The 13,717-nt window shown below is 42.3% G+C and overlaps 1 protein-coding gene across 1 annotated transcript; it reads right to left on the bottom strand.

Moving 5' to 3' along the window:
- Positions 1–5,907: 5,907 nt before the first annotated feature.
- On the bottom strand, positions 5,908–12,544 carry drc2 (dynein regulatory complex subunit 2). Its single transcript, XM_084424962.1, has 9 exons — positions 12,414–12,544; positions 11,843–11,991; positions 11,078–11,245; positions 10,800–10,969; positions 8,239–8,377; positions 7,862–8,059; positions 7,528–7,740; positions 6,525–6,677; positions 5,908–6,206 (listed from the first exon to the last, which is right to left on the bottom strand). The coding sequence occupies exons 2-9, from the start codon at positions 11,984–11,986 to the stop codon at positions 5,913–5,915; spliced, it is 1,479 nt and encodes a 492-aa protein (XP_084281088.1). The 5' UTR covers positions 11,987–11,991; positions 12,414–12,544; the 3' UTR covers positions 5,908–5,912.
- Between the last annotated feature and the right edge of the window lie 1,173 nt (positions 12,545–13,717).

Raw genomic sequence — 13,717 nt, 5'->3', positions numbered from 1 at the left:
TGTTGGAATCTCAGCATGCACGGCGCTTTACATAGGGTTCCCGTAGCGTATGCTAAACGTACGCAACATGAGAGTACTCTCGAAAGAGAACGACACTAACTAACTAACGTAACCTCGGTTCTCTCTAGAGAGGGAACGAGTGTTGCGTAGCCTGCCGTGCTTGTACTGCGTCAAGGTTTCGCTTCCAGTCGACTAACATCATAGTGCAACCTGAGCGATGGCTATTTATAGGCTGAAGCCACACCCATTTTGGCGGGCCATGACGTTGCGCGAGGCGAGCCTCTAATTGGGGCTGACGTCATGACAGACGCACTGATAGGTTGCAGCAGTTGCCGCAGAGCAGCCAATAGGCGCGCGAGCTGTCTCGCCTAGGTCTGCCTGCTGCAGCAAATGCGTTTTACATTCTAAAAATTAAGGATAATTTTTTGCTTCAGTATTCTCGAGAAAAGGAGTTTTCCCGTAGCGTAAGCTAAACTTGCGCAACACTCGTTCCCTCTCTAGAGAGAACGTACTCGGTTACCTAATGTAACCTCGGTTCTCTCTAGAAGAGGGAACGAGTATTGCGTAAGTTGCTTACACTACGGGAAAGTCATCTTTTCTTGAGATATGAAGCCTAGAGCGGCTGTCTAGCGAGCTCATTGGCTGCCGCGCGGCAACTACAGTAGCCAACCACTGAGCCCCCCGTGACGTCACGCCCAATTGAGGGCGCGCGCGCCCTTACATATCAGAGCCCGCCAGAATGGGCGTGGCTTTAGTGTATATAAGGACGGGCTCGGGTGCTGCTTCCCTGGTTTTCATTCGACTGATCGAAATCAGCTCGAGGCGCGAGCACGGCAGGTTACGCAATACTCGTTGCCTCTTCTAGAGAGAACCGAGGTTACATTAGGTAACCGAGTACGTTCTCTTATGAGAGGTTCTCTCGTATTGCGTAAGTTGCTTACGCTATGGGGAACCCCTTGTCAACGTCGTGCACGCGAGCATCCACTATATGAGTCCCAGGGGAGCCCGGGGAACATAAATAGTGGGAATCAGGTGGCCAGCAATGCGGGCCAACACAAGTACATAAGCACACTGTAGGGGAATACAGAGCGGCGCTGCCAGTCTATTATAAGAACATCAACCCTAATAGTGCAGCTCAACCAGGAGAGCTAAGTCACGTGAGAGTAGACTGCGCACAGACACTGACAAAACTGGTTGGACTGACAAAACTTTAGCCTGCAAGGCGGGAATTTCGAGGTTATAGAACCTGACAAATGTAGAGGGGGAGGCCCAGCCTGCTGCCATACAAATGTCATGAATAGAAATCCCGTGGAACCAAGCCCATGACGAGGCCATGCCTCTAGTGGAATGAGCCCTGATCCCCAACGGGCACTTTAGACACGTATGCTGCTGCGATAGCGTCCACTATCCATCTGGACAGGCTATGTTTCGAGGCGGCGAAACCCTTGATGCGCCCACCAAACGAAACAAAGAGCTGCTCCGAGAGCCTGAAGGCGGCGGAGCGCGTAATGTAAACTCTCAGCACCCTGACAGGGCATAGGAGTTTAACATCGCCCTCGCTACCGGATGCTGGCAGAGCCGATAGGGAGATAACCTGCGCTCTGAAGGGAGTGCCAATCACCTTGGGGACATAGCCATGTATTGGTCTGAGGATGACTTTAGAGTCATTCGGTCCAAACTCGAGACATGCGGCGCTGACAGACAGCGCGTGTAAATCCCCCACGCGTTTGACTGATGACAGAGCTATCAGAAACGCGGTTTCTTGTCGGTGCAAGAAATTAGATTCTTGTTGGTGCACCATGAGGAGAACACAGACCATTTAGATGCATATAGCCTTCTCATAGAAGGAGCTCTAGACTGCGTGATCGTGTTCACAACCCCTTCTGGCAAAGCAACGGGTATTCGTTGATTATCCACGCATGCAGAGACCAGCGCTCTGGGTGGGGATGCCAGATTGAGCCGCTGGCCTGAGAGAGCAGATCTCTTCTCGCTGGGATCGGCCATGGGGCTACCTGTGACAGCCGCATCATCTCTGGGAACCAAGTCTGATTCTCCCATCGCGGGGCTATGAGGAGCACCGAGTGGCGCGCTTCCCTGATTCTCTTGATTACCTGTGGTAACAGCGAGATCGGAGGGAAAGCATACAGTGGGAGGCTGGGTCAGGTTTGGGCCAGCGCGTCCTCGTTCTTTGAAAAGAACTTTGGGCAGTGAGCGTTGTCTTTTGATGCGAAAAGGTCGACCTCCGCCCTGCCGAATAGGCGCCATAGTAGCTGGACTGTCTGAGGATGCAGGGACCATTCTCCTGGGGGAATGTTGTCCCTGGACAGTCTGTCTGGGCCATCGTTCAGGTGGCCCGGCACATGCGTGGCTCTCAGGGAGCATAGCGAGTGCTGAGCCCAGACGAGGAGGCGTTTTGTTAGATCGCAGAGATTCCTGGATCTGACACCGCCCTGGCGGGTCACGTAGGACACCACAGACATGTTGTCCGATCGGACTAGAACGTGGTTGCCCCGTATGTATAGGAGGAAGCGCTTCAGCGCGTTCTCGACCGCTATCATCTCCAGACAGTTTATATGAAGGCGTTTCTCTCGGTCTGACCACAGGCCAAAGACCGGTCTGCCCTCGAAGAGAGCGCCCCAACCTAAGTTGGAGGCGTCCGTCGAGATGACTTTTCGGTGCGAGACAGCTCCCATCACCACTCCACATTGGTACCAGTCGGCCGGTAACCAGTGCTCTAGTGCTGAAACGCAGCTCTGAGTCACTCTGATTCGTCTGCCGCCAGAAGCCCAAGCTTGGTGAGGCACTCGAGCATTCAGCCAGCGTTGCAGCGGGCGCATATGCAATAAGCCCAGCTGAAGTGCTGCTGCCGCTGATGCCATACAGCCCAGCATTCTCTGAAATTTCTTCAGAGGAGCGGTGCTGCCCTTCTGGAAAGACGCGGCCAGGCGTTGAACACGGCGTGCGCGCTGTGTTGACAAATGGACCGTCATTGCCACAGAGTCCAGTTCTATTCCCAGAAAAGAAACTGACTGACTGGGCAGTAATTAGCTCTTGGTCCAGTTGACCGTGAGGCCCAGGCTTTCCAGATGGCTGAAAGCACTGTCCTGTGAGATATAAGTTCCATCTCTGACTGTGCCAAAATCAGCCAATCGTCCAGATAGTTCAGAATTCGCAAACCCCGATTTCTCAGGGGAGCGAGAGCCGCGTCCATGCACTTCGTGAATGTACGGGGTGCTAAAGACAGGCCGAACGGAAGGACGGTGTATTGATAACTTTGACCCTCGAAGGTGAATCTCAAGAATGGCCTGTGACGGGGTGTTATCTGTATCTGAAAGTATGTGTCTTTCAGATCAAGAGAAATAAACCAGTCCCTCGGGCGGATTTGCGCGAGTATCTGTCTGGTTGTGAGCATTTTGAACGGTCTTCTCATAAGAGCTTTGTTCAAATATCTCAGGTCTAAGATAGGTCTTAGAGCTCCGTCCTTCTTGGGTACGAGGAAGTGACTGCTGTAAAAGCCTGCCTCGCTCAGAGAAGGAGGTGCCGGTTCCTTGAAAGTGCGGGGGACGGCGAGCAAACTGCAGCGAATAGTTTTACTGTGCTCAGCACCCATTCTGACACACCTGGAATAGCTTCCCATGCTTCTGCATGTACAGCTAAGGCCAGAATGACCTCCGGGTTTCGATTGCCACACTTCGTGGGCTCGATAACCTGACTCGCTCGCTGACAGCGATGGCTGGTTGTTTTACACACAATGTCCCGGTTTTCTTGGACGGGGAACATTTTGTGGGAAAACTAGTGTTTGTCAGTAAGTGTGAGCGCTCGTGAACGGGCACAGGACTTACATTTATAACATGACCGGTAAGAGGTAATTTTGGCCGTGTGACAGAGCGGGCAGTGAGTAGGTGTGGGCACGGGCTCGTGGACACATCTTCTACTTTTAGTACTCAAGCGGCATTTGCCAGCTTTATGAGAGTGGGCTCTGCGAGAGACACAGGGGTTATCGTGCTTGTGTGTAGCGGTGAACACTGAGATGTGGGCACATTTTCTACACTTAAAATGCCAGCGGCTTGAGCCGGATAACCAGATATTACACTCTTTTTGAGATTTCTCTGGGTAGCCATGAAAACGGCATTTGTGTGCAGGCGAGCGGGTAATTTTACTGGCCCGTTGGCTGCCAAATACACTTCTGCAGTAGCCTTGCTTAAGGGGACTGACAAAGTGGGGTGTTTTGACGGTGGTCCGGCCGCAGCGGGACTTAACCGCCTCTTCCTCCCTGCAGCAGCTAGGAGGACTTCGTGTGCTCGGGCTTCGGCGCGATCTTGGGCCGGGGTCCCCGCGCGCGCCCTCAATTGGGCGTGACGTCATGTGGGGCTCAGTGGTTGGCTGCTGCAGTTGCCGCGCGGCAGCCAATGAGCGCGCTAGACAGCCGCTCTAGGTCTGCTAGCTGCTGCACTGCGTTGACAATAAATACAAAAATTAAGGATCATTTTTTGGCTTCATATCTCGAGAAAAGATGACTTTCCCGTAGCGTAAGCAACTTAGGCAATATGAGAGAACCTCTCGTAAGAGAACCGAGGTTACGTTAGTAACCGAGTGTCGTTTTCATAACTTAATAGGAATGTTGGCAAAACATTCATATTTTTGTTAGCTGGGTAGATTAGTGTGAAGTGAACCGTATGCATCATTCTCAGAGCGAATGCATGGACTGATAAAAAAATGTTTACCTTGAATCCAATTCTAGTCGCTTTTGATAAACAGTTTTAAAATGATCGAGATAACCATCAGTGATACTACATGTCTTGCAGGTGAAAGGTCTTTCTGCTGGCCAAAATTCAATCAAGAAACTAAGTACATGTATACTGCCTCTCAAAACGTAATTCTGACTTTCTCTGCTCTCGAAAGAGTTCTCCTCCAGGTGACCAGTCCAGCATTATCAGCAAGCAGTGTTAAAGGTCAAACAGCTTTAAAAGGTTAGGAGATTTTCAAGAGTCAACAGATCTTTGCATTGTCTTCAACCGTTTGGAAAGGATAGACTGTGCAAAGCATTTTATATTGAACAACATTGCTGTTTTGTAGAGGTCTGTGTTTGAGTGTGTGTGTTCCCACTCCCAGCATGCATTGCGGCATGAATAAATGATACAGGTAATTTTGAAGTTTATGTGTTGTTGAGGATTTGTTTCTCACTAAAATCTTTTTAACAGCCTACAACAGTTTTGCATTAATGATAAACAAGTCCAAGTTGGCTAAATAACAAATTACTGAAGACATTTTGAGATAGGCTAAATAAATAAAAATCCAAATCATGTTGCCTTGAGTTTTATAATTGCAGTGCAAAATAAAACATATCAGTTTTGTGATGCGTTTCTTTGGCCAGAAGATTGCATAATAATTTTATGTATTAGATTAACAAGTTCCATAAAATTTATCTTCATGTTATTTGTTGCCCTGTTTTGTACTATGTTAATATAGCATGTCTTTATTAAAGACATCATGCATCAATGTTTGAGGTTTGCCATGCATCTATGAGTGATAGAGCTAATAGTTATAGCTGAGCTTATTTGTCATTAAATGACGAGAAGCAAAATGCCTTCAAATAATTCAAATGTAGTCTATTTTCAACTTCACATTTCATTCTAAAATGCATCGACCTGTTTTCCAGATGTATAAAGGACAATCTTCAATGATTTGGCGCCATCTTGAGGTAATGAAACAGCATCGGTCAACACATTTACATAATTGCACGAGTTGATAAAGTTGTGGGATTTGAGGAAGTGTCCTAAAATCCTAAATTTAATATAAAATATACTGAGATCATTGCAATAAACAGACTCACCGACTTCTTAATTTTACAATTAAACATTTTAATTGCTTCCAGAAACACACTTTTACATTACACGTTTCACATTAATTCCTTAAAGCTGTTTCTGTACAATATTCGCTGCTTCTTGGACCACATAGCGCTTTTGACCGCGTCTCTCAGTGGTAGCAGGGGTCTGTAGAGTTGAAGAAGACACCACCAGAAGCTTTTGTTGCTGAAAACTCTCATCAGAGACCGAAACTTCATCCAGGTACTGCTTCAGATAGATCTTCAGTCGTTCATTCTCCTGTAACAGAAGCACTTTCTCTCGCTTCAGACACAAACTGTCAAGCTGAACCTTGTTGTAACGTTGCCAAAACTTCCCAAGAGGAGAATAGTCATGTACCAGCTGTGGACAGAGGATAGGACAAGGGGAGAAAAGTCAAAAGACAACACAAAAGATATACTGAATTTAACAGATGACTAGAATAATGCAAAAGAAATGCTACTACACATCAAAGTAATGAAACTGCATGAAATATCTGAAATGACTTCCCCCAAAGCGACATATATCTGAGTGAAACAGGATATCCATTGAGAAAATAATGATTTTCATTTTTCTATCTGGAATTAATTGGATTGTAAAAAGCGGCCACTCCATGTCAAAACGATGGCAGATTTGAAAGCAAGTTTACAGTGGATTTGTGGGAGTGTGATTTTAATAAACCTGAGTGAGTTTCTCATCCGCCGACTTCATGGCATTGGCTTTCTCCTGACTCAGCTCTTCTTCACTCAGTGATGATTTGTAGAAGGGCAGAACCTTCTCGTGCTCCGTCTCCATCTTACTGCACACCTCAGAGAGACGCATCAACCTTTCCCCCTATGGAAGAGACAGAATGGGTGACTGATTGGATGTTGAGAGTATTGCTAATATTAATTCATTTAGTTCCAGAATTACATAATTTCTACTTCCAATAAATATACAAAATGCATCCCTGTTGCAAGAAGAAAATTTCTGGTCTACTAATGATACAAGACACAGTTTCTCCTGTTTCAGCTTGACTGAGATATTAACTAATAAGGATGTATCTAAACTAAAAGTTGTATGTTTTATTATGCATAAAATGCTTAATGTTAATGTATCATTAAAAGACATTCTGTGTTCTGATATGGTTTTGCATGTAGCGTGAAATTATGATGTTTTTGGTATGTCCACGATTCTCATTTTAAGCATGTAAAACATTAAACATAATAGATTTTAAATGTTGGTCATTAAAGTTATAGGCCCGAGGGTGAAAATACTCTATTAAGCAATCCAAAGTTGCATCTCACCAAGTTCCAACATCCTTGTTGTTCCTGGAACAACATTCCAATCAACCAATCAGATTCAAGGGCTAGGTTTACAGTTAATGTTCAGTTTAGGCTTATAACAATGGTTAGGGGTTTCTAGCACAGACAGGAACATCTGGCCCAAACCTGGTACGATTTGAATCCACATGTACCAGATGACACTATGTTAATGTCTGGGACACCATTCTTATACAGCTGTCATTTCCCTCTGATTGGAGAAGTTATGGTTAGGGTTAGGTTTAGATTTAGAGGTACGAATAGTTGTTAGGACAATGTTTTTGGACAGGAATGTTGTTGCAGGATTAACAAAATATAACTATTACTTGAAGGCATAAAGCAGTTGTTTGGAAAATGTTTAAATGTGGGTGTAGTAAATTTACCAAAGCTACTGTCTCCTGTAGTTTTTTAGCAGCATTGTTGCTTTGAACGGTAAGTTTAGTGAGCTGCTTTCTCCGAATGGTTTGGGCCGCACCGAGCTGGACTCTGAGATGTTGAACTTCCTGGCCGAGCTCATCACGGTCTGAACGAAGCTGCTGAACTGTTCCTCCACTTTGACTAGAGCTCAGCTGACAGCGCAGAGCTGAGATGGTCTCCTGCAAACGTTAGTTTAAATTTCAATAAAATCATCAAAATGATGAAATATCACAATTGGAAGAAAATTGCTTGTCCAAAGTAGTCCGAAAAAACAGATCCCACACTGGATTTTTGTCTGACCTGCAGCTTCTGAATGTGCTTTTGATGTGCGTCGATCTCTTTAGCACTCTGTTTATCCTTGATATCCAAAGAGTTAAATGCAATGATTTTGTCTTTGGTGGACTCGTTATATTCATGTGAAACCTTCTTCATGTCTTGCCACAGTTTTTCAATAACCCCTTCCATCTGTTCTTTCACTGTTTGATTTTCCTCTTTGTTCTGCAGAAATAAAACCAACAACATATCATTTTACCTTTGCTCTAGCTTGTTGACTAATCTAGGTTTTACTAAACCTATGAATATGGCACTAAAATTGCTGGTGATGTTCCTAATTTGTAAGTCATTTTGGATAACAGCATCTGCCAAATGAATAAATATGAACATAATAAAATCAGTACCTGTCTTTTAATTTGATTGCAATTGCTCTCGTAGTCACGCCTCGCCTCACTGTCAATATCAACGTATTGCTTTTCCATGGATAACATTACATTCTCCAAATTCACACTCTCCTGCTGGTGCTGTGAAAGAATCTCCTCCCTGGAATTTAAAAGAAATAACATACAGATGATGCTACATTGGCTCAATCCTTCGCAGTGCATTTTCATGTCCCCATATAGATCTTTTTGTATAGAATATTATACCATTTTTTGTGTGAAATCCCACTTTTGGTGGGAAAACAGTGTAAACATCATTGTTAGTAATGCTCTTGTGAATTTAGCATTGTTTTATGGTATTAGTTGGAGTTTCTTGGATTAAATTACATAAATCCTCATGATAATATCAATATTTCAATAGATAATCAGAAAATATACAAATTCAACAACAAAATTGAAATGAACTTCAAGCTGACACCCTCGAGATTACTTCTTTTTTAGAGCTAGGTTCAATCCTGTTGTTAAACTTGTGGTTAAAGTTTATTACGATAGTCCACTTTAGACGTTCTACTACCTCTAATTAATTTGCAACTACATGTCAACTAACTCTTATTAGAGGATAAGTAGACTATTAGGGTTAGTACAATATGTTAACATGTACTTGAAAAGTTACTCTAACTGCATCTAACTATGGTTGCACAGTCAACTTGCTCTCGAATGTTGAACATTGACAGACTGGTTTTGACCATTCCAATATTGCGGACAGCTTACATACGTATAGTGGCCCACTGAAATGGCTGCTAATGAGGCATTTATGTATATCTGTGAAGGACAGTCTACTCTTAATCAGGGCTGGACTGGGACAAAAAATCGGCCCGGGCATTTTGGCCCAGACCGGCCCACTATATGATCATAAACACCACCCATCTTTGCACGCCCTTAATTATATGCATACCAACTCCTATTCATTAAAACCACTAATGCCATCATTGCCATGTAATGAGTGAGTATAGGAACGAGTGAGAGTTTACAGATGACATAAGTACAAATTTGACATTTATTAATACAGTCGAACTATACTCCACAGTGATGAATCCTAAAACAAGCTATAAGCGGCTCTGGCATAGCAATACAAGTGTTTCTTACAGGATTTTTTGTTAAAACTGTGGTGGGTGGACCTTGGTTCTTCTAGGGGGGTTCGGGGGCATGCCCCCCCGTGAGAACATTTTGTGCATTTTAATGTTAAATTCATCAATCTGGTGCACTTAGAGAGTTCAAAATTAAAAGCTCCAACCCATATTCAGTGTGCAAATTAAACAAAGAAAAATTCAAACCTCTTTTAGTTACAGTGTCTATTTACATTACACCTACTATATAATAGTTATAATATTAATCCAATGACAGTAATAGCCATATTTTGTAAAACAAATGCACTAAAAAATAAAGGACACTTTCATAATTAGTTTTGTAACAATTTCTATACTTGAAAGAGATAAGCACATGATCTTTTATTTTGACGCAAACTGCATCAAGCTTTTATTTTGGCGGAAAACATGGTTTACAAACGCCTGTCATTAAATTTCTAGTGAATTGCGGTAATCGTCAACTATGCAGATGTGGAAATAATCTGTAACTGGGTTATGGGTTCCTACACTCCATCATGACATAGCCTAAGTGTTTTGAAAGTAGTTCTGCTTACCGCAGGCTCTACACTCTCTCATCTCTCTCCTGATCCTCCGTCCTCACTATCATCATCTGCCACAGGAGCTGACGAAGGTCAGAAAACATATATTTTGACACATAAAGCGTCTGCTTTAAGGGCCTGGTTCTATTTTTTCACGCTATTTATCTGCACATTCCTTGCGTTTCTTCTCCATCTCGCAGACTATTCTGGCAGATATTACACACTGACACTGCTGCACGCTCGCTCACTCGTTTAAAGTTGTGATTGGGCCAGCCCAGTGTCAACCAAGGAAAGAACCAATGGTTCTGATCTACGTGTTTCATGGGCTGGTCTGTCAGAAAAAAAACTAACACTGACTTTTTTTGACCAATGCATTACACCGGCACAAACCCCAAACGCAAGCAAAACAAAACAAAACGAATGGCCCGCCGATGTACACATTTTATGGGCCGTAAAAAAAAAAAAGAATAAAAAAAAAAAAGAAGAGTATTTATGAGATGTATCGGCCCAAAAAGCACGTCGGCCCACCGGGCATTTGCCCGGTATGCCCAATGGCCAGTCCAGCCGTGCTCTTAATGACTGCTAGTTGACATGTAGTTGCAAAGATACTTACATTTATAGTAAGCAGAATGTCTAAAGCGGACTATCGAGATAAAGTGTTACCTAACCTTCTTGTCATTGCATAAATAATAAAGATATAATTAAAAAGTTGAAGTGCCCGAGCTTGACCTGAGTTTATTTCTGAAATTCTGGTATACAACCAAAGCATTGTCATTTTCTAAAGTTAAAAGGTATATCCTAAAAGGAATGACCCGATTTAAATAGTCAAGAACTGGCAAACTGGCCAAATTCACACCCTTGAAAGCAAAACACTAACTTTTGTGTGATTGTTTGTGTTTACCTCTCAGCATTAAACTCAGAGCTAAGTTCTTCGAGTCTGGTGCTGAAGTTCAATTCTAGTTCTGCCAGCCAACTCCTATGAAGCTGTAACAGACAGTCCACGTTCTGCAGATGAGAACTGCGCGCCATCTCTGACTGCTGCTCCCTCTCAGACAGATCAGCCACCAAACTCTGTAAAACACACACACACAGACACACACGTTTGTTACTCCCAGACTCTGTAATGAAAGCTATAGAATTTAAAACTGATAGGCAAGTCTATATATTTTATATAGTCACCTTAATGATGCTGTCTTTGTGGTCGCGGACTCTCTCAAAGCTCTGGCTGAGGACTGACATGCCATTGCGTAGCTCTGCTGTCTTGGTCTGTGTTAAAACAGCACGCCACTGCTGCCGCAGCTTGTGTTGGTTCAGAATGGTGTTCCTCTCCTCTTTCTGCAGTTTATCCTAAAACAAATCATTTCCGGTGCAGAACGCCATTGCCTGAGTTTTATTTTTACAATAGACAGGACCCATTTCTCAATACTTAGCTCACTTTTTCAAAACTCTTCACACAGTGTGCAGTGAGCACAACAGCAGTCTATGTGGGCCAAACTTTGGATCATTTATCATTGCTTTGACACAAAATGCGTTCGATGATTACATCTTTTAATTTGCATGTTTATATACTCTTTTCAAAACTGTTCAAAACATAATACAAAAATGGATAAGACTGTATTTTGCTATATTTCTACAGTAATGCCATATTGAAATATATTCAGAATCTAAAAAATGAAATACTATCAGAACAATTAGATGTAACGTTAGCTGAACACCTACACAAGTGTGAGTCTTTCAGTTTCATCACCATCTATTCTAGACAAAAGAGACTAACTTAAATGTAAACATTGACCATGTCACATAAACAAACTGCCCTGAAAAGATGTGTTGTTGAAAAGCACTATACAACTAAAAGTCATGACTCAACGATTTCTAAATCTAAAATATTTACTTCAGCTCATATATATATATGATATGTCAGCTGCTCAAACACAATTGTCACACCTTGAGGAATTGGGTGAGCATGTCCTCTTTTCTCTTCGCATTATCCTCCTCAGCTTGAGACTTATGCTGCATGTACAGAAGTCTCTCCTCCTCTGTCATCCCGGCATGTTTTCCACCTCCTTTCTTCCCTGCTTTTTTAGACATGTTTGCTGACAAAACCAGAAAACCAGAACTGGCTTGTCAAACAGAGAGAAAGATAGACAGAAAGACAAACAGACATACAGATAGATAGATAGATAGATAGATAGATAGATAGATAGATAGATAGATAGATAGATAGATAGATAGATAGATAGATAGATAAGTTAGTTAGATAGATAGATAGATAGATAGATAGATAGATAGATAGATAGATAGATAGATAGATAGATAGATAGATAGATAGATAGATAGATAGATAACGTTAACGTTAGATAGAAAGCCGTGGAGACATTCGTTAAACTTTTTCCGTGCAGTAAGCAGTAGAAATAGAAAAAGATACACAAAACGTGTCCATTTTTAATATTTACAATTGTGGCTGGTAAAAATAATTATATTTAATGGCTACTAGCATTATTTCCCATCGTCTTACCGTGTGATGTCCGCCTCTGACACTTTCTGTTGACCGTTTCCTAGCAACCACCAATAAAGGCGACTCGTCCACTGCCACATATTTCCAGCAGTGCGCGCGTATCTTTCAAATCACAGAAATAACAGTTGATATCGTTCAACTTCTGACACTAGATAATAAGTCAAAGGATTCTAAATGAATTTTTGTTTCGGCAAAATCAATGTCATACAGGCCTATTTTTGTTCAATAATATTTTTATTTAATAGTATTTTGAGGTAATTGTATGGTACTTAGGCCAATACAATGAATTTATTTGTGTGTGTGTGTGTGTGTGTGTGTGTGTGTGTGTGTGTGTGTGTGTGTGAGAGAGATACCAGTTGTTAGCAGCAGAGGGAGCTATGGCTTTAAATATGCGTGTGTTCTTATTCGGAAATAAAAAGATGAACAACAAACACAAATTAGGGTGGAAATTCTCTAATTCAGTATAGCCTATAAACATTTTGTCTTATTCGAGAGATATTCTTAGCAGAAAAAGGTTTTCTTTAAAATTTGTAATGGGGGTGTTTTTTTTGTTTTTTTTTAATTGATACACGATGACACTTGTAATTTTGTTGCAGGGGTGAATTCAGGGTGATTGGGACACTTTTTGCCATTGAGATGACTGGGAAAAAGTGTCCCAATCAACCTGTTTCAGTATTTTGGTCCTATGATAATGTTTTATAAACATAATAGAACAGCTGCAGCGTATTAATGATTTATATAAAACACAAGCTGCAGATAATTACTCTTTGTAACCAGTTTTCATGGCTGATTTTAGACAATAGGCTATACCACTGGTTTTATAGGGTGTTTTGAGTTGACTGACATGCAAAACATGTTTCATTTGTATTGACCTAAAGAAGTCAATAATATCAGGTTGCACATGTTAAAGGTATTTATTACACTGTCACTGATGGTATGTGCTTAAATGATTAATTGTTCAGAAAAATTCTGTATAAACTCAAATAATTCAGTTTAATTTATTCATCAATACACTTATTCCTTTCTTCTTTGTCTTGAGTTTAGCCAACAAAAGGATGAGAAGTGCAAGTTAACTGATCACATGAGCTGGTGAAAAGAGGAGCTAGTTGTGTCTGAGTTCCTTTGTAATGTATTTTCTGGCCTTTTCCTTCACTTCCCTCTTAAGAGCTTCCTGGAGACTCTTGTTGTTTCTCGTCATCACTGCTGTCTGTTCTTTCTTTCATCTGTTTAGGCTTTAGAACCAGCTGATTTTGTAAGCTAGTTGCTGTCACATCACTGACTCTGCATTTGATGGCTTTCCTCTC

The sequence above is a fragment of the Rutilus rutilus genome, assembly GCF_951802725.1.
Source record: "Rutilus rutilus genome assembly, chromosome: 12".
Taxonomy (NCBI): domain Eukaryota; kingdom Metazoa; phylum Chordata; class Actinopteri; order Cypriniformes; family Leuciscidae; genus Rutilus; species Rutilus rutilus.
The sequence above is the reverse complement of the archived record's forward strand: the minus strand, read 5'-3'. Positions and strand labels throughout refer to the sequence as shown.